This window comes from Adiantum capillus-veneris, chromosome 4 (assembly GCF_014529385.1).
Source record: "Adiantum capillus-veneris isolate H3 chromosome 4, ASM1452938v2, whole genome shotgun sequence".
Taxonomy (NCBI): Eukaryota; Viridiplantae; Streptophyta; class Polypodiopsida; order Polypodiales; family Pteridaceae; genus Adiantum; species Adiantum capillus-veneris.
The window spans coordinates 61,289,943-61,307,731 of record NC_140934.1 but is presented as its reverse complement, the minus strand read 5'-3'; the positions used below and the strand labels follow the sequence as shown (position 1 = coordinate 61,307,731).

At 43.4% G+C, this 17,789-nt stretch overlaps 2 protein-coding genes across 2 annotated transcripts in view; one reads left to right on the top strand and one right to left on the bottom strand.

The window, feature by feature from the left end:
- Window positions 1-14,602: 14,602 nt before the first annotated feature.
- LOC147459278 (E3 ubiquitin-protein ligase PUB23-like) lies at window positions 14,603-16,080 on the top strand. The gene has a single exon (XM_086510580.1). The coding sequence runs from the start codon at window positions 14,704-14,706 to the stop codon at window positions 16,006-16,008; it is 1,305 nt and encodes a 434-aa protein (XP_086366706.1). The 5' UTR covers window positions 14,603-14,703; the 3' UTR covers window positions 16,009-16,080.
- A 227-nt stretch (window positions 16,081-16,307) lies between these two features.
- LOC147459275 (uncharacterized) overlaps window positions 16,308-17,789 on the bottom strand; it is a 49,102-nt gene continuing 47,620 nt past the window's right edge. Inside the window, exon 3 of the mRNA XM_086510575.1 lies at window positions 16,308-17,107. The gene's annotated coding sequence lies outside the window, so the exon portion shown is untranslated. The remainder of the gene's footprint in view (window positions 17,108-17,789) is intronic.

Sequence of the window (17,789 nt, the reverse complement as noted above, 5' to 3'; positions counted from 1 at the left end):
AGTTAACTAGGGAATTTATCTCAAGTCCTACAAAAATCCCTAGTCTTATTTTTATGCAACAAAACATAAGAAATGACTGTTTTGATGAAAATTCACTGGTCCATCAACTTTGGAGGCTTGGTGTGACCAAAAGATGAGAAATTTTACAAGTTTCTTATTTTTTCCATGTTTAGTAGGCCTTGAACTATAACCTCATGAAAGGATTTTACAAAATGAGTGGATCTACTATGGTTTTGGAGGTTTTTTTCAAAACCCTGAAAGGACACTTTTATGTCCTGTTAGGTTACCAACCTAGTGTTAAACCTTCCTCACACTGTGTACATCTTGATCTCAATATAGTAGCTTTGATAAGCAACAAACACAAACTTTATCAGCTTGCCACCATTTCTCCTTTGTGAATATGTCTTTGCCACCATCCATTTGATGGATTGTACTCAATCTTTATGGCTATATGGACATGCACATCCACGCTTTGCTACAATCTAGTCCATTTTGATTATAAATTAAACTACCGCAAACCTACTTTGCCATATTTTTTCCCTCTTATGCCTGCAAATGCATTGGCCTCACTATTGGCTTGAATATGTCACCATGCCTCACATGGACCCCTTACATATTGTCATCATAACCGATAGCGACATCCTTCTTATTCTTTCACATTTTGACATAGTGCCATATGAGGTATCTTTTTGGTTAGCTCCCTACCTTACCTAATCCCCTATTTCTTTTACTCAGTTCCCTTTTATATATACACGAGCTTGCTACTATCTTTGAGTTATCTTCCCCTTTCTTGAAATAGTACCTACGTGTAAGCACCAAACTTGGTTTTTCACTTAAATATTGAGCTCATAGTCCTTAGTTTGTAAACAATTCCAAGTTCTTCAAAAGACACCTCAGATCCCAACAGAGTCTAAACTCGCTCTTCATTACATGAGTTTTTTCTTTTAGGGCTTTCTATACCAACAGGGCCTGATCTTTCTGTCGTGGTAACACAAAGACACTTGCTTCCACTTCTAAGCAAGTGTTTATTTGCTTGAAAAGGTAGCATAATTGGTTTTATTTTTCATTGCCTTGGCGAACTAAATAGTTCCCACAATATTTCTATATTTCAAAACCTTGAGCTTACGCATTCCAATGGAAGATATGTTGTGAGTGTGTGGGAAGAACCTCCTCCACTCCTAACGTCCATCGCGTAGCTGAGCAAGGTGCAAGAAGAGCAGCCACCGATGACACCACTTGTGTGGCAGGGAGCTGAGAAATGAAAGGCCGAAAAGCATAGTCGCAAGGCCAATCTCATTGCATGCAGAGGAGAAGTTCTGAAAGGAAACTAGCACAATTTCCATGGGGGCTGGAGGCGAGTGCTCTCTCTCTCTCTCTCTCTCTCTCTCTCTCTCTCTCTCTCTCTCTCTCTCTCTCTCTCTCTCTCTCTCTCTCTCTCTCTCTCTCACACACACACACACACACACATACACACACACACACGCATGCACACGCGCGTGCAAGAGCTGTGGCCACCGAGTTGGGACCAAGAGCCCTAGACTTGTGGCGCTGTAGTTCTAACTTTTGTCACAAGCCAATCTGCCAACCTCATGCTCCCTGCCAGTAGTGGCACGGGAATAGCGGAGACAACCGTCTCGATTGTCAGTTCCTGTGAGGTTCTATATTCTTAAAAAATTGATACTTCACCCACGTGCATGCGTGCAAGAGAGAGAGAGAGAGAGAGAGAGAGAGAGAGAGAGAGCACTTTTTGATGTGTGGAAGGCTTCAAGCTTGCCAATGAAGAAAATTGACAAAATTGACAAAATTTTAGTGTCAATATTATCAATTCTTCAAATTTCAACCTAAAATTCAAAAGCTTGTTTTATTGTGCAATTTTTTATTTTAAGATTTCTTCGATTAGAAAAAACATTTTTGGCAGGCCCGATTCGAGAAACCCTCCTCTCTCTCTCTCTCTCTCTGTGTGTGTGTGTGTGTGTGTGTGTGTGTGTGTGTGTGTGTGTGTGTGTGTGTGTGTGTGTGTGTGTGTGTGTGTGTGTGCACGCTCATGCTATCCCACATAAGTGTTGGGGTTAAGGCCTATGTGCCTTGACCGATCGCCCAGATCATGGGCGCCCGCCCACTGTTACCCTATACTTATAGTGAGTATACTGTATAGGGGGAGCTGTCACTTCACAGTCTCCCCACCCACATTGTGTGTGTGTCTCCTTCTCTCTCTGTCTCTCACTCTCCGTCTGTGGTGCTCCCCGATCCCCTTCAATTGGTATCAGAGCTATGGTGACCGCGGAGAGCACGACGGCTTTGAGAGCTTCGAGGCGATAGCTCGCTCGCTCTCGACGGTAGAGAGATTAAGAAATCTTGGAATCTTTGTGAGAATGCAATGGGAGCTTGTGAGCTCAGTTGAGAGTGATGTATGCTCTTGTGGAAGCTCAGAAAGGAGTGTGGAAGATTGTGTGTAAGCGAAGGTGCTGCCCTAAAACTATGTGCGCAGCAGGACTGTTTTCAGATTCGTTTTTCTCCTTGTAGAATGTAGATCTGAGAGTTCTGTTCGATGTGCCCATCCGTTTCGACGTGGTCTACAACTTTGCAGAAGAAACTTTTTGCAACTTCCTCACCATTCTTCTGATATTCAGCTCAGACTGACTGTATACAGAAATTCCAGATTTTCTGTTGTCGCATTGTGTGCGAGTTTGATGCACTTTTGGAAGCACAAGAGATGCTTGAAGTTGAGTGCATAAATTCTGAGCTGAAGATGCAATTGCAGCTTGTGTTAAGCTTGTGGTTTGAGGGTTTTTTGGTAGACTTGGGCAACGAAGTACGGAGGCGTTTACACACCACCGAAGCGGTCTCTTGAGAGACGCAGGTTTTTGGAGCACACAGGTGGAGCTTCTTTCACTGGTTTTCACAAAATACTTTGGCAGTGAGTTTGTGCTTGGATTCATGGTTTTTGCGGATGGTTTGCATATGGTTATGGCACATGGTTGATGCCCATTATATATGCATTTTGGTGAGCACTTTCAAGTGCCGGTAAGCTCTCTTGAGAGCATTGTTTTCGCATTGATCAAGTTTCCGGATTGCAAATCTTTTGGCATTTGCTTATGTGAAGTCACTCCGTTGATGTGCGTTGAGTGCGGATTGCCATTGTATGTGAAAATGTGGAGCCATTTTGGCATTTCTACTCATTGGCATTGAGTAGTGTTATGGTTTATGGTAGAGATTGTACTTGAGTTTTTTGCTCAGTTTTCAGGGGAAATTCTGTCGGATTTTTCCCAGATTCTCGCCATAGTTTGTGATCGAGTGTTTACTCTCACTTTGACAGGTTTTGTCAGTTTGTACACAGTTTTGTGTTTTTGTATCCACTCTCGCAAGAGTGAGGAGTTGTGTATCTTTCTTTGCTTGAGACAGTGGTTTGCTCTCGGGTGGGAGAGTCTTGTGATCTCGAGCATTGTTTGCCATAGTTTTGCAGAGCTTATGCATGTATATTGAGTGTAGTTTGATGCGCATTGATTGCTCATTGTATTGAGCTTGCAGGACAATGGTTATTTTGTGTTGATAGCCATTGTACGTCGAAACTCTGGCGAAATTTTCCCAGGAGTTTTATGCGTATCATTTATGCGATCTAGGTAGAGATTGTGGGTTGCACTCAGCATTTGCGTGCGCTGTTCTCTGCAGGTGGGAGATTTGTGCGTGTGTATGCATCGATACCGCACAGTGTGGGCTTGGTGATTAGCTCACAGATTGCAGTGTGATACTAGAGCATGCAAGGCTTGTATTGAATTGCAGGAGCTCTTAGGCGTGCGTATGCATCGATACCGCATAGTGTGGGCTTGGTGATTAGCTCACAAATTGCAGTGTGATACTAGAGCAGGTGAGGCTTGTATTGACATTGCAGGAGCTCTATTTTGGAGTGTCTCAAAGGTTATACATTGTGTTTCTGGCCATATTTGTAGACAGTTTCCAGGTGTTGTTGGTGAGGTGGTTTTGCTTTCTAGTTTGCTACATTGTGCTCATGGCAGAGACAGGTGATCGCTCAAATTATGATCTCTCCGAAATGTGCATGTTTGATGGGTCAGACTTTGCAGCATGGAGAGAGTGTATGCTTGATGCATTTACACAGCGAGGGTTGCATCGACCATTGAGTGGTGATGCAGGTAGACCTTCAAACATGTCTGACGATCAGTGGCAGGAGCTAGAGGAGATGGAACTATCTACGCTCTCTTTGCACCTTGCGGAATGTGTATGTGCTCTTGTTATGTATGAGACTACTTCGAGAGCACTTTGGCGCAGATTACATGATATGTATGATAGATCTGAGTCATCAAGGACTCATGTGAGACATGTATATTCACGAGTACGCCGACAGGTGATATGTTGGTATTGTGGTCATTCTGGACACGTTAGACGGCGCTATTTTTGTCGTATGCGACATCGTAGGAGACATGGAAGTCTCAGAGATGTATGTAGTGATGCCATGGACTCAGTTGCTTTGACAGTTGAGGCAGATGTAGTCTCGGAGTATACTAGTGACGGAGATGTCACTTTTACCTCTAGCTATGCAGGAGATGCTATACATGTGGATAGTGCACTCCCTTCGCAATGGTTGCTAGACGCAGATGCTATGTTTCATGTCACGTCGCATCATGAATGGTTTTGTAGCTATTCTAGCGGGATGCTTGGTAGTGTACGTTTGACCGATGGATCGGTGCATGCGATAGCAGGTGCAGGAGATGTGAGACTGTCATTACCGAGTGGTGCATCTTACTTGTTACGACATGTGCGCTATGTACTAGATTTGACAGTGAGTTTGATCTCGATTGGTCAGCTTAGAGATTGTGGATGTCAGATTTCGCTACAAGAGCGAGATTTTATGATGCATTTGGATTCGCTAGTGATTGCGAGAGGTGCCAGGAGTGGTGCAGGTTACCCATTGCATGTGGATCACGAGAGGGACGGTGTTGTCTCTGTGATCATGTAGCCAGGTAGAGAGCGAGAGAGCAGGCGAGTCTCTTTTGCTTGTGGGTTGCAGGATGCTTTGCATGGAGTGCAGAGCAGTGACCTTGTTGTGCAGGTTGAGTCTACGGATGCACAAGTAGAGTGGGACAACTCTAGTGAGTCACAGCAGGATGAGTCATCAGAGGTGATGACAGAGATGACTCACATGGATGCTGAGATGTTGGCTATTGTGGAGTCATTTCTTGATATGCTTATGCCAGAGCTTGATGCAGATTCAGGACAGATGGATACTCTTGGTACACATGTGGTATGTGGTGGGCACGAGGAGTCACTCCAGAGCTCGGAGTCAGAGTGCCATGGTCTCTATGATAGGGGACAGGATTGCCATGAGTTGAGTTCTGAGTTGGAGGTGGCAGAGGTTGCCAGGGTTGCATCAACGTTCGGTGTCCTCATGTACAAGATGCTGATCTCGAGGTCCGACATAGCAGCTGCAGTGGGAGCATTTGCAGCAGGGTTGATTAGTTGTTCGATGATTGATCTCGGCATAGAGCATAGGGGAGGTTTGCAGGTATTGGAACGATACTTGCAGGAGTGCATGAGCTCTTGTAGACTATTTGCAGAGCTTGGAGCTAGCTCTGTGTGGCTTCCGCGGCGGGATGTTTGTCTATCAGTAGAGCCGGATGCACTAGCTCATCGAGAGTCAGTGGGCATAGGTTGAGAGAATATCTCACCTTCTATTAGTTGTACACACTAGTAGATCTTACTTAAAGGCACATTGGCCTTTAGGTGGGAGGTTTTTGGGGTTAAGGCCTATGTGCCTTGACCGGTCGCCCAAGTCATGGGCGCCCGCCCACTGTTACCCTATACTTATAGTGAGTATACTGTATAGGGGGAGCTGCCACTTCACAGTCTTTCCACCCACATCGTGTGTGTGTCTCCTTCTCTCTCTCTCTCACTCTCCGTCTGTGGTGCTTCCCGATCCCCTTCAATAAGGTGTAGGTAACGCCAATCGACTCCGAGATCATTCGACACTGACCCTTTGTGCAAACTTACAACATGCAATGTGCACATTCTCGGAGCTAGAAGGAAAATTATACATGAAGGTGCCAAGTGCGAGATTTTAGCTCAACCATACACAACCATATAAGCCCCTCACTATCATAATGTAGGAAGCATTGCAAAGAGGATAGCACATTCAAAAAATTTATTATTTCCTACTTTGGTTGCACCTTCTTTCCATGTGAACCTTCTTTTTTATAAGAGGAATATAAATGTTTAAATTAAAGAATTATGTGAACAATTGAAACCTTCTTAAGGTTGTAGTTTGATTTGATATTTCTATTATTTTAGTGTTTGAGAATGCGAACGTAAACCTTATTATTAGCAATTAAGATGCTCTTTTTCCTTTGAAATAAAATCAAAGGGTGCAATAAGTGGCAAAAAATCGTGCACCTCTTGTTTCTCTCTCTCTCTCTCTCTCTCTCTCTCTCTCTCATGCGCGCGCTCTCGGTTTTCCTATAACAAAAGGTTGGTTGTACTCCATGGGCTCTCTCTCTCTCTCTCTCTCTCTCTCTCTCTCTATATATATATTTATTTATTTATTTATTTATTTATTTATTTCCTAGTGCATGGGAATTCGCACAAAGATATTTAAATGAACTAGTTATTGGTCCTCGCACACATACAACACAAGCACCTTGCAAAGGCGTAGACCCTTGCATGTGCAATCAAAACATGCCAACAACATGTCAAAGGTGATGATGCACTCTCTCGTGAATTGTGCACATAGCGCTAGAGATTGCAATTCTGACAATTATGTTATTGTTTGAGCAAAAGTAGGATATAAAGTAGTTAGTACAAGCTGTTGAGATTGTCCAGGAGCTTGGCAAAGTAGTACTTTCACCACCTTTTGAGGGCATAGGAGAGGGGGGACCATGGTGAGTACTCGAGGAGAGAGAGCAACATGTATAGGAAAAGTAATGTCTTAGTGTAGCTTTAATTTGTGAAAAGCCACATAATTGGCTTTTCATTAATTAAAGCCATGACCAAATGGGGTGAATTATACATACGACGACCAAATATATTTTAAAAAATTCATCTATGAGAAACTTCATGTTAGTACTAGCACACCTTGCTAGGGTTCACTATTACTCTTGTGTTGAGGATATGTATCTATGGAAACTCCCTCTAACGTAGATTGTAGCGTAGAGTGGTAAGGTTGGATAAGATTTGCTTAAGAAAGAATTAAAGTTGGGCCCAATCTGGAAACAATAAAAATCCTTTGGAAACGAAAAGAAAAAACGTTTGAAGCTGGAAAGTGAAAAGATTTTTTGAATCCATTTAAATATAAAGAGGTGGTCCAATGCACATTGGTACATTTGTGTTTATCTTTTTTTTTTTTCTTTTAAAGCCATTAGGGAAGAGCATGACTAGTCAATTTGGAAGAAGTAGAAGGTTTTTTGGCTTTCTAAAATAAAGCCTTAGTGTTGGACTGCCTTAGTGTTCTTAACGTTGGATTAGTGTTGGACTGCCTTAGTGTTCTTAACGTTGGACTCGGTTAGGGGACTTTGCTAGTTTTTAGTGCACGATGGAGACTTACCTTCACATCTTGTCTTTATTTTTTTTTAATTCTAATGTTTTAGAATGTTAAAGTGAAGTTTCACCTTGCATAATTTTAAAAAAAATTACACACAAATTTTATTTTATTTTTTGCATTCTATTGTTTTAGAATGCAAAAGTGAAGCTTTCTAATAAATTCTACATGCACACACGTACATTAATTAGTTCTTTTCATTTTACCTTTCTTTTTTACAACTGTACATGGTTTTATATTTTTTGCATTTAATAGCTTCATTCCAATTAGTGTTAACATTCAAGAAAATCTTTTTTATTAAGCGGATGTTGATCGAGTTTCTTTCTCACAAAGAAAAATATCGAATATATTAGTAGAAATTTTGAGATTTGCACAATGTTTGGATAATTTTCTCACATATTTCATTCGTTTTTTTTTTCGTTTACCATGGTTTATAGCTAGCTAGTTTCGATTTTCAATCGGCTCCAAACTAGCTGATGCAATCTTTTTCCAAACACTGAGGTTTTCCAGCAACAACCTCTTTGAGGTATAGTCATTGGAAGGGAGGAAGGTAATTATTTTTTAGTCACCCCCTCTTTGTGTGAGGGTCCCCATAGCAAGTATATTTATCTTCTTCGTCATGCCATTTGTGGTATCAAAGCACCATGTTAAGGAATTTTTCTAAAAGACTAGCAAGTTCTTTGTTGTTGCAACTCTGCGAGAGATTCCCAATATCTGGTTTGGCCATAAACTCACCAAATACAATAGTCGTTTTCAAGAGTGCGGAATGTTGTGGTCACGTTAGTTTTCAGTAAGGTCTTACTGATGCAACTATGTCAAGATCGGCATAGTTACAAAAAACCTTGCATAGTTGCATAAAAGACAAATAAATAGTGCACATGCGACCATGCATGAGGCTCAGTTATTTCAAAAAATAAGTGATAACTATGCACCACGTGACCACTCCCTAAGAAGCTCAAGCGCAAGGTATGTAAGGAGCGGGAAGCCTTCAACCACGTTAGGTACACTTCTAGCTGAGTGGTGGTCGTAAGTGCTACAAGTGACCCATTAACTGAGAGGGTTGGAGTAGGAGGAGCACCTCGTCTTGGGTAGCCAAATAGCAATTGCATATCAATTGGCAATAAGCTTATTGCATGAACATACCCATAGGCAACATCCTCATCCAAGAGAGAATATACGCAATTGACGGATTGCATGTGAACGCCTTCATCATTCATGCACATAGTGCAAATTTCACAATGAGAATCAATTATGTGTTGATAGCCACAATTTTTGAATACAAGGCCTCTCTTTTGTCTCAAGCTTATTATCATATTTTCAAAAGCAATTATGTTATTCCATGAGTTTTGCGAGGACATTTTGTCAAGCCTATCTTTCTCTTGTAAGATGAGCAAATGGGGATATGCACTCTGTTCACACTCCATTTGCCAAAAGACATGCGCGGTCCACCACCATTTTAGAATGGAATGCCTTTGGAGCATAGTATAGGCCTCCTTTTTGTTTCGAGGCCATCAAACAAATCTCGACATGTCAAGATTAGTGGGAGAAAAATAATATCGGGAGGCGCCTAATCTCGTGATGTCCACCTCCTCTTGCATTTGTGACTCGAACCACCACCTACATTTGCTTGACGAGTACGGCCGACTGCCTTCAGTGGCCTCTCTCTCTTTTTCGCTCCCCCTTTGATATCTCTCTCTCTCTCTCTTTTGCTCCCCCACTTTTGGCTTAAAGCCTTCATCTCGCAAAATGTGACATGTGTAAAAGGTCACGTCCTCCGTCGTATTATGTTAGTAGATATAGATATGAGCACATGGAGATGTGAGTTGAAAAGAAACTAATCTCAAAATAAAAATTAATCTATGGATCCTGAGGTTAATTTTTATTTCTTGAGATCAACGATTGCCCCTTTTCCCAAGCAAGGAAATGTTGGGTTTTTGCCTAAATGGCTGCAAAAGATACATCACCCAATACATTATGTCATTCTACTCTAACCATGACCATTCAATGCCAATGTGATGATGACCAAGGCTTAGCTAACACCAATCAAGTCGCACAAGGAAGCTGATGGAGTGGCCAACTACGGTACAAGTCTCTGACGAGTTGGAGAGGAAGATGAAGAGACAAAAAGAGAGCATTGAATAGCTCATTGATGAGTTAGAGCAAGTTCTGCAGTAATTGACTGAGTTGAACTTAAGACTTTGGACACATGTCAAAAAGTGGTCATTTTGAGTGATACAAGGTATCATTGGGAAGCGCCAGAGGTAAGGAACCTACAGGAAGTGACTGGACAGGAAACAGGTACTAGTGGCCAACCCATAATCAAGGGCCGATGCACGTGAGATGAGAAAGCCTATAACCAAGAACAAAAGCATTCGGAAAGTGAACATATTTAACATATTTATCATAGGTAACTCCAATCTACTAAGGGATGTTGAATTAATGTCGACAACTACCTCATGCTCACACAAGGACAAGTAATCTCGCATCCACCATTGAATTCAGATACTTTGCAACGTAATAGTGCACAAATTGACATAGTAACAGAAGCCTTGTATGGTTGTATTATGCCCACCCTCATGTGAAAGAGGTTTACTTATCATTGAAATAAAGCCTCGCGTAAACAATGCATGAGCATGTTATGTGCATGTTGCTCTCAATGAGGCGGCTTACATTGGCTAACCATCTATTTGCAGAGCAAAAAGTGTAACTTAGCCTCCATCCCATGTGAGAGGGGCGAGCAAACCCCATCGTCCATCCTTCGAGCCTGAGGGCAACAAGAGATGTCATCCATGCCTCAAGACTAAGCAACACAAGCACTTACCGAGGTGGGAGCCAAGGGATTTACAACACGTGGATCCCAAGAGGCCCTCCACCCTTGATTGTATTTAGAAAGTAAGGTTGGCCCAGACTAAACATTTGCTTAATAAAACCGTGAAGAAAGGCCATGGCTACATGAAGTACATGATGGCATTGGGGTTAGGAGGTTAGGAGCATATGCACTAAGCCGACGAGGTCGTACGTAGTCCATCACTTGCCTAGAGACAGTCCCTTAACCAAGCCGGGTGTCGCTGAGTGTCGTGGTCATCAAATTGATAGGGTTGGCAACCAAGCCACCATGTGAATAGACCCTTGGATATCCGTCCGTTACCGCTTGTTTAACTTAGCAGGCCTTGCCTGCTAGGATCAAGGTGTGCGCTAGAGGGCTCGGTTTTGACACCTTCTATGGTTGTAGATCAGCGATCTGAAGACCCCCTTCATCTATTCTTCAAGTGCCCTACTTCATGGGGGCTAGCCGCCAAGGTTTGTAAACGGGTACAGGGGACCTGGAAGATCATCTTCTTTAGTGATGAACTCGTCTTGGGAGGGCATAGATTCCAAAGCCATGCCATCTTGGTGTGCCCAAAATACTAGGTTTTGCTACCTAAACCAGGTATGGAAGTCTAGAAACCTTCGGGTTTTTAAGGCCAATCTGGCTGTGGCCCGTTTCAATGATATTGTACGCATGAGCACTAAACTCATCCATGGTGTTGGAGCAAGAAGAGGGTCAGCAGACGAGGATAAAGAATGGAATTATGCATTTAGTTGCTTAGAACACTTGAGAGGTTAGGCTCTTCACCGTTGGTTTTGTTTCCTCTATGTTTGTGTACAAGCTTCAATTGGAACCCTAGCGCGTGCGCACGCGCCCCCCCCCCCAACACACAAAGGCACATGTAATGCTTGAGGACAATTGTATTCTTTATAGTAATATAATTTCTCTCAACTCACAATTGTGAGCATGGCAAAAAAAAAAACTTTAGCAAGCCTTAGTGCCTCCTTACCTTACCTTGTTTTATTTTGCCATTACTCACAAATGTGAGTGGACAGATTAAATTAGCGAGACATACACAACCATACGAGCCCCTCACTATCACAATGTAGGAGCATCAAATCATCCACAAAAAGAATTACTACAATTCCAAAGAAAGCCACCTAACAAGCATTGCCAAGGGGGTCGCACATTCAAAATTTTATTATTTCTTACTTTGATTGCACCTTCTTTCCATGTGAACCTTTTCTTTAAAGAGGAATATAAATGTTTAAACTAAAGAATTCACGTGAACACTTAAAACCTTCTTCAGGTTGACGATGGAGACCTTCGATGGATACATGATTTGATTTTTCTATAATTTTAATGTTTTAGAATGCCAATGTAAATCCTTATTATTAGCAATTAAGATGCTCTTTTTCCTTTGAAATAAAATCAAAGGGTTCAAATAACTGGCAAAATATCAACTATGGTGTGCACACCTTGTTTCTCTCTCTCTCTCTCTCTCTCTCCCGGTTTTCCTAGAACAAAAGGTTGGTTGTCTACTCCATGGGCTCTCTCTCTCACTCACTCTCTCTCTCTCTCTTCCCCTGGTTTTCCTAGAACAAAAAGATTAGATGTCTATTCCATGAGCTCTCTCTCTCTCTCTCTCTCTCTCTCTCTCTCTCTTTGTGTGTGTGTGTGTGTGTTTTCCTATTGCATGGGACATTCGCACAAAGGCATTTCAATGAACTAGTTCTTGGTCCGCGCACACATACAACACACACACCTTGCAAAGGAGTAGACCCTTGCATGTGCAATCAAAACATGCCAGCAACATGTCAAAGGTGGTGATGCACTCTCTCATGAATTGCGCACATGGCGATAGAGATTGTGATTCTGACAATTATGTTATTGTTCAAACAAGAGTAGGATATAAGGCAGTTAGTACAAGCTGTTGAGATTGTCCAAGAGCTTGGCAAAGTAGTACTCTCACCACCTTTTGAGGGCATAGGAGAGGGGAGAACATGGTGAGTACTCGAGGAGAGGGAGCAACATGTATAGGAGCTAGTGTGTGACCCGCGCAATTGCTGCGGCTAAGAAAGCATGGCCATTGGATCACACACATACACATATTTGTAGGTGTGTGTGTGCGTGCGTACGCACTTTAGTCCCTGTAATCACCTCAAGAAGATTGCGATTCCCTCTCTCTTTCTTATTAGATCTTGAGATCAAGACTCGTCGTGTAGACCTTTGATATCTGTTTGGATTGCTCTTATGACAATAAAAGTTATCTTCCCCCGCCCCCCCCCCCCCCCCCCCCCCCCCCCTCTTCCCCCTCCCCCCCCCCCCCAAACTCTCTCTCTCTCTCTCTCTCTCTCTCACACACACACACACACACACACACACACACACACACACACACACACACAGTTTTGAGTTTAATAGTTATCGAGTAGATCTTTGGGATCTCTCTAAGTGAATAAGAAAAGGAAACTATAGTAACCTTTGAGTGTGGCAGATTGGTTATCACAGTTCTCTCTTAAATACCAGGTCTTAAGTTCAAGACTTGTCAAATAGAGCTTTGAGATCTCTTGATATGTTTCTATAACTACAAAACTTCTCTCTCTCTCTCTCTCTCTCTCTCTCTCTCTCTCTCTCTCTCAAACACACACACACACACACAATCACAAGAGTTAAAGTTGTCAGTCACCCTTTCTATCTCCCTCTATCAATCTTTATCTCCCTATGGACAATTGTAGGCTCATAGGGAGATGCAACTTTGTGTGTGTGCGTGTGTGCGTGTGTGTGTATGTGTGAATGCACAAGAGAGGAGAGTGGATTTTAGTCTCTATAATCATTCCACAAAGATGAAAATCCTCTCTCTCTCTCTCTCTCTCTCTCTCTCTGTGTGTGTGTGTGTGTGTGTGTGTGTGTGTGTGTGTGTGTGTGTGTGTCTAGACCTTGAGATCAGACTTGTTGAGTAGATCTTTTATATCTATTCAGATTATTCTTATGACACCCTCCTTCCCTCTCTCTCGATCTCTTTGTCCCTATTTCTCTTGTGCTCTCTCTCTCTCTCTCTCTCTCTCTCTCTCTCTCTCTAGCAAACATGATGCACGTGCAAAGAGAGGCTACTACCAGTAGGAATCATCCATGAGGTCTTTATTGGATCAATCTTGTACAGGTACATCCAAACTATAGGGTAGCAACCACAAGCTTAAGGGAGCTCCACCAAAGAGAGGCGAGGCTAAATAACTACCATGAATCATTATGTATAATAATACTAGCCAAGCATCCACATACTAAAGGTTACATCAAGAGGAGCATGTTCAAAAAGAAGTGTCTAACATGCAAAGAGGAGGCACAGATCCACCATAAGAAAAACAATCAAGGTGCCAAACAAGGCAATTTAGAGTGGAGAGGTAGAAGTTGAGGAGAAGGGAACAAGAGGCGTTAAGGGAAACTTATCAATGGTAGGCACACAGAGACACATCCACAAGATGAGTGCATATAGCAACACCATATTCTAAGAGATGATCTACAATACCAAGGGAGATCCATCCATTATGCCATAACCAAAGTCCAAAAGCCTTGTGTCTCAAGTCAAAGAAGCAAGGGTAGAATGGCATATGAAAGCGGAAGCACCCAAACCAAGGCAAAGGAGGGGAAGTGGCACGTAAGTTCCCGTTGTCCACACCAAAACATAGTAATCAAGGATTGTTATAACTATTCGACAATGTTGGTAGCAACAATGCCGGACCCAATGCTAACGAAGGGTGATGGAATAGAAAGGAAGAGTAAAGCTTGGGTAAAAATCTGCAAACATCGACTTCAATGAAGATGGTGAGGCCACAGACGATAGGTAGCTAGGGAGGTTAGGAGCATATGCACTGAGCCGACGAGGTCGCATATAGTCCATCACTCGCCTAGAGACGGTCCCTTAACCAAGCCAGGTGTCGCTGAGTGTCGTGGTCATCCAATTGATAGGGTTGGCAACCAAGCCGCCATGTGAACAGACCCTTGGATATCCGTCCCTTAAGGAGACTAGAGGGGCAAGGCCCTAGGTGGGTGGAAATTGGAATCGTGTGAAGTGGGAGTCTGGACTGAATAACCGCTGTTGAAAATTCAAGGCTATGTTGCGTGGGCCAGCGGCTACTTGGACTGCCGCCAGCTCTTGCCAAGTTTTTCGTCGGTTCGACGTGTTTTTCCTTTGACCAGACCGTGTCATGGGAGAAGGGGTTTAAAGCTCTCAAACAGCAGCAGAGCACAGCCTCACAGATACTGCAGAGTGCACACAATTCCGAAGAACACCCTCCTTCTTTCTTCCTCACAGCTTGCTCTCTCTGCAATTCCTATCAGTGCTTACAGGAAAATGTCCAGAAAGGGCTCTCTGCAGGTTCAGGTCACAGTTCCCTCATTCTTCCTCTGCCCCATCTCCCTGGAGCTCATGCGCGACCCTGTCACCCTCAGCTCCGGCCAAACCTTCGACAGGTCCAGCATTCAGCAATGGCTCGATGACGGCCACCACACCTGCCCCGTCACCCGCCAGCCCATCCCTGACTCGGACCTCGAAGACCCCATCCCTAACCATGCCCTCCGCCGCATGATCCAAGCCTGGTGCGTCCAGAACAAGAGCTGCGGTGTCGAGCGCATCCTCACCCCCCGCCAACCCCCTTCCCTCAGAGACATCCCCCACCTCCTCGACCTTCTCGCTCCCGCCCGCTCCTCTGCCTCGACCAATGCCCACGAGTCTCTGGATGCACTCCAGACATTGATCCGCATCGCCATCGAACGGCCCCACTCTCGACACACGATCCTCCTCTCTGGCACTCTCCCCTGCCTCACGAAGCTCTTGTCCCGTTCCTACCCTGGCTTGGCCCCTCTTGCTGCTGCCAGCCCCACTCCCATGTCCTTTACCATTGCCGAAGAGGCCCTCAAGCTCCTTGACCTCTTGATTGATCCGGAGTTGTTTGCCGACTTCGATCAACAACAGCTTCACTCCCATGAAGAGCTCATCATGTCACTCGCAAATGCACTCCTGCGGTCGGGTACACCGGATTCCAGGCCAAGGGCTGCCTCGATATTATTGAGACTAGGGCCCTCTGATTGTTTGAGAAGGAAAATGGGTCAACTCCAGGGTTTCATAGCTGCTCTTGTGGAGATGATCCAAGAATTTGATGTATCCTCGAGGGCTGCACTCGGGCTCTTGGCCGATGTATGTGCAGCAAGTAATTTAAATCGGGTAACTGCAGCAGAGGTGGGGGCAGTTGGCACATTGGGACAATTCTTGTTATGTTTGCAGCAACACGACTCCGAAGATAAAGCTACAACAGAGATGATATTAAGAGCTTTGGAGGTTATCTGCCAATGCGCGGAAGGCCGGGCAACAGTTGCAGCAGAGCCAAGCATTCTAACGACAGTAGTGAAGCATATGAGTGCGGTGTCCGAGAGGGCAGCTCACCATGCTGTTCACATCGTGTTGCTTGTAGTGAAGTGGGCACCAGAGGCAGATGAGATGAAGAGCGCAGCCTTGAAAGAAGGTGCCCTTATCAAGGCCATTGCAGTGGCCCAAAGTGCCACTGCCTCTGAGACAAGGCTGGCAGCGCGGAGGCTTGCAGCATCCTTGAGCGAAGCATTACCTCATAGCCACCTCTCCCACACAATGAGGATTTTATAGCAGAGATACCTCACAATTTTGCCATTGTACAAAATATTAAAAGCTAGTGTTTAAAACATTCTCGATTTTGTACATGATTATATTGAGGCCAAACTTGTATTAACAATCAATTAAAGGATTGCAGGAACAACATTAGAGATCAAAACAACTTGTCAAAACAAGTGTTCATGAGGCATAGTCGCATCTAAAGTGGGATGGGAAGACCCCTATACTTACATATTGTGAGGCAATAAAATGACCCCTTTTTCCTGTTAAACTCATATATTTCTTCTAACCTTCAATTAAAAAACCTCATGTAAGTAAAATAAATTAATTTTGCTGAATTAAAATACCCTCCTTTTGAACGCATTTTATACACTAAATTTTTTTGAGGTGTACCCCCCAAGAGTCGCATGAACACTATATCCGACAACCTGTGATTTGCACATCCTGCGACAATCTCTCCATGCTTGATCTGTTCTCTGGAGAGTAGCTGTGCAAAACACGAGTAATGTAATTCGTTTATTAAGTCACATACAAGATAGAAGATTTACAGTATAAAGATCTACTTCCTATATATGGCCTCGTAGTAACAAGACCTGATAAAGAAGTTGATCCAAGACAGATACAAAGATATGGAGCTTGCAATAAGCAAGAGAAATAACTTGTAGAACCACAAGCACCATTCACCATTGCTACACTGAATTTTGATTCCAAATGCATCTTCACTCTATCAATACATATGTAAGCATCTATGACAATACAGGTGTGCAATATCAAGGGTCTCAGCCAAAATGCAAGACCGAGTCTCGTCTAACCTCTCCTATTGTAGAAGAAAGTGGATAAGTAAGTCACATTTGATGAAAAATGTGGTGAATGATTGAGATTATCAAGTAATTGGTTAGGCTATTCATTTTTTAGGGGTCGCTATCTCTGAGCTGAGCAACACTATATAAGACGAGCTTCTGTCGTTGATTTGAATCAAGATCTCTCACATTCTTCCTGTTGCTCAAAAAAGTTGGCTTTTCAAACACACGTTTGTTGAGCACGCTTCACATGATGTTTCCTTCGCTTTCATGAGTCCTTCATTATCCTCATAGAAAGTAGAATCTGTGATTGCCTGTTACAAAAGGTGGAGAAGTAACAAAAGAAATATTAAACCAACATTTGGGGACTAGGGAAACAAACCTTGCAACTACTCTGGCTTAAAATTGCTGATTTTACCAATGGTGTCATTATGCAAACCATGACCCAACAAACCCCTCATCCAACTGCCCTGGATGAGGGGTGAGGATTTGCGTATGCTTGTGTGGCTACAATACAGGCTAGTCATAGGTTTCACAAGTTTTTGCAAATTTCTGTAGGCAATTTCTCTTGTGGGACGCGTTTTGAGCTAGTTTTCTCTCTACTTGCATATATGGTTATGCGCTTTACGCTTGGTTGAGCAGTTTGTCCCAGTTTATGCTTGTAGAGTTTGCAGATTGTGGAGTTGTTTTATGCATATGTGAGCATCAATTTTGATGCGATTGATCATGCTTTTGAGCATTGTGTAGTGGTCGAGTTACCTCCCACTTTGTTTGCCATAGTTTTGGCATGGATATGGAGACGCTTCAAGTTAGAGACGGTCCTCGTTCACGATCGCGACTGGCATGTTGGCACTGCGGCCACGATGGGCATATTAGGCGCTGTTGCTTCAAGCGTATAAGGCAGCGAAAGAGGCAGATGCATGGTGCTACTATGAGGACAGATACTAGAGAGTATGCATGTGACGAGCATGTCACTTTTGAGTCTAGCTTGCCTTC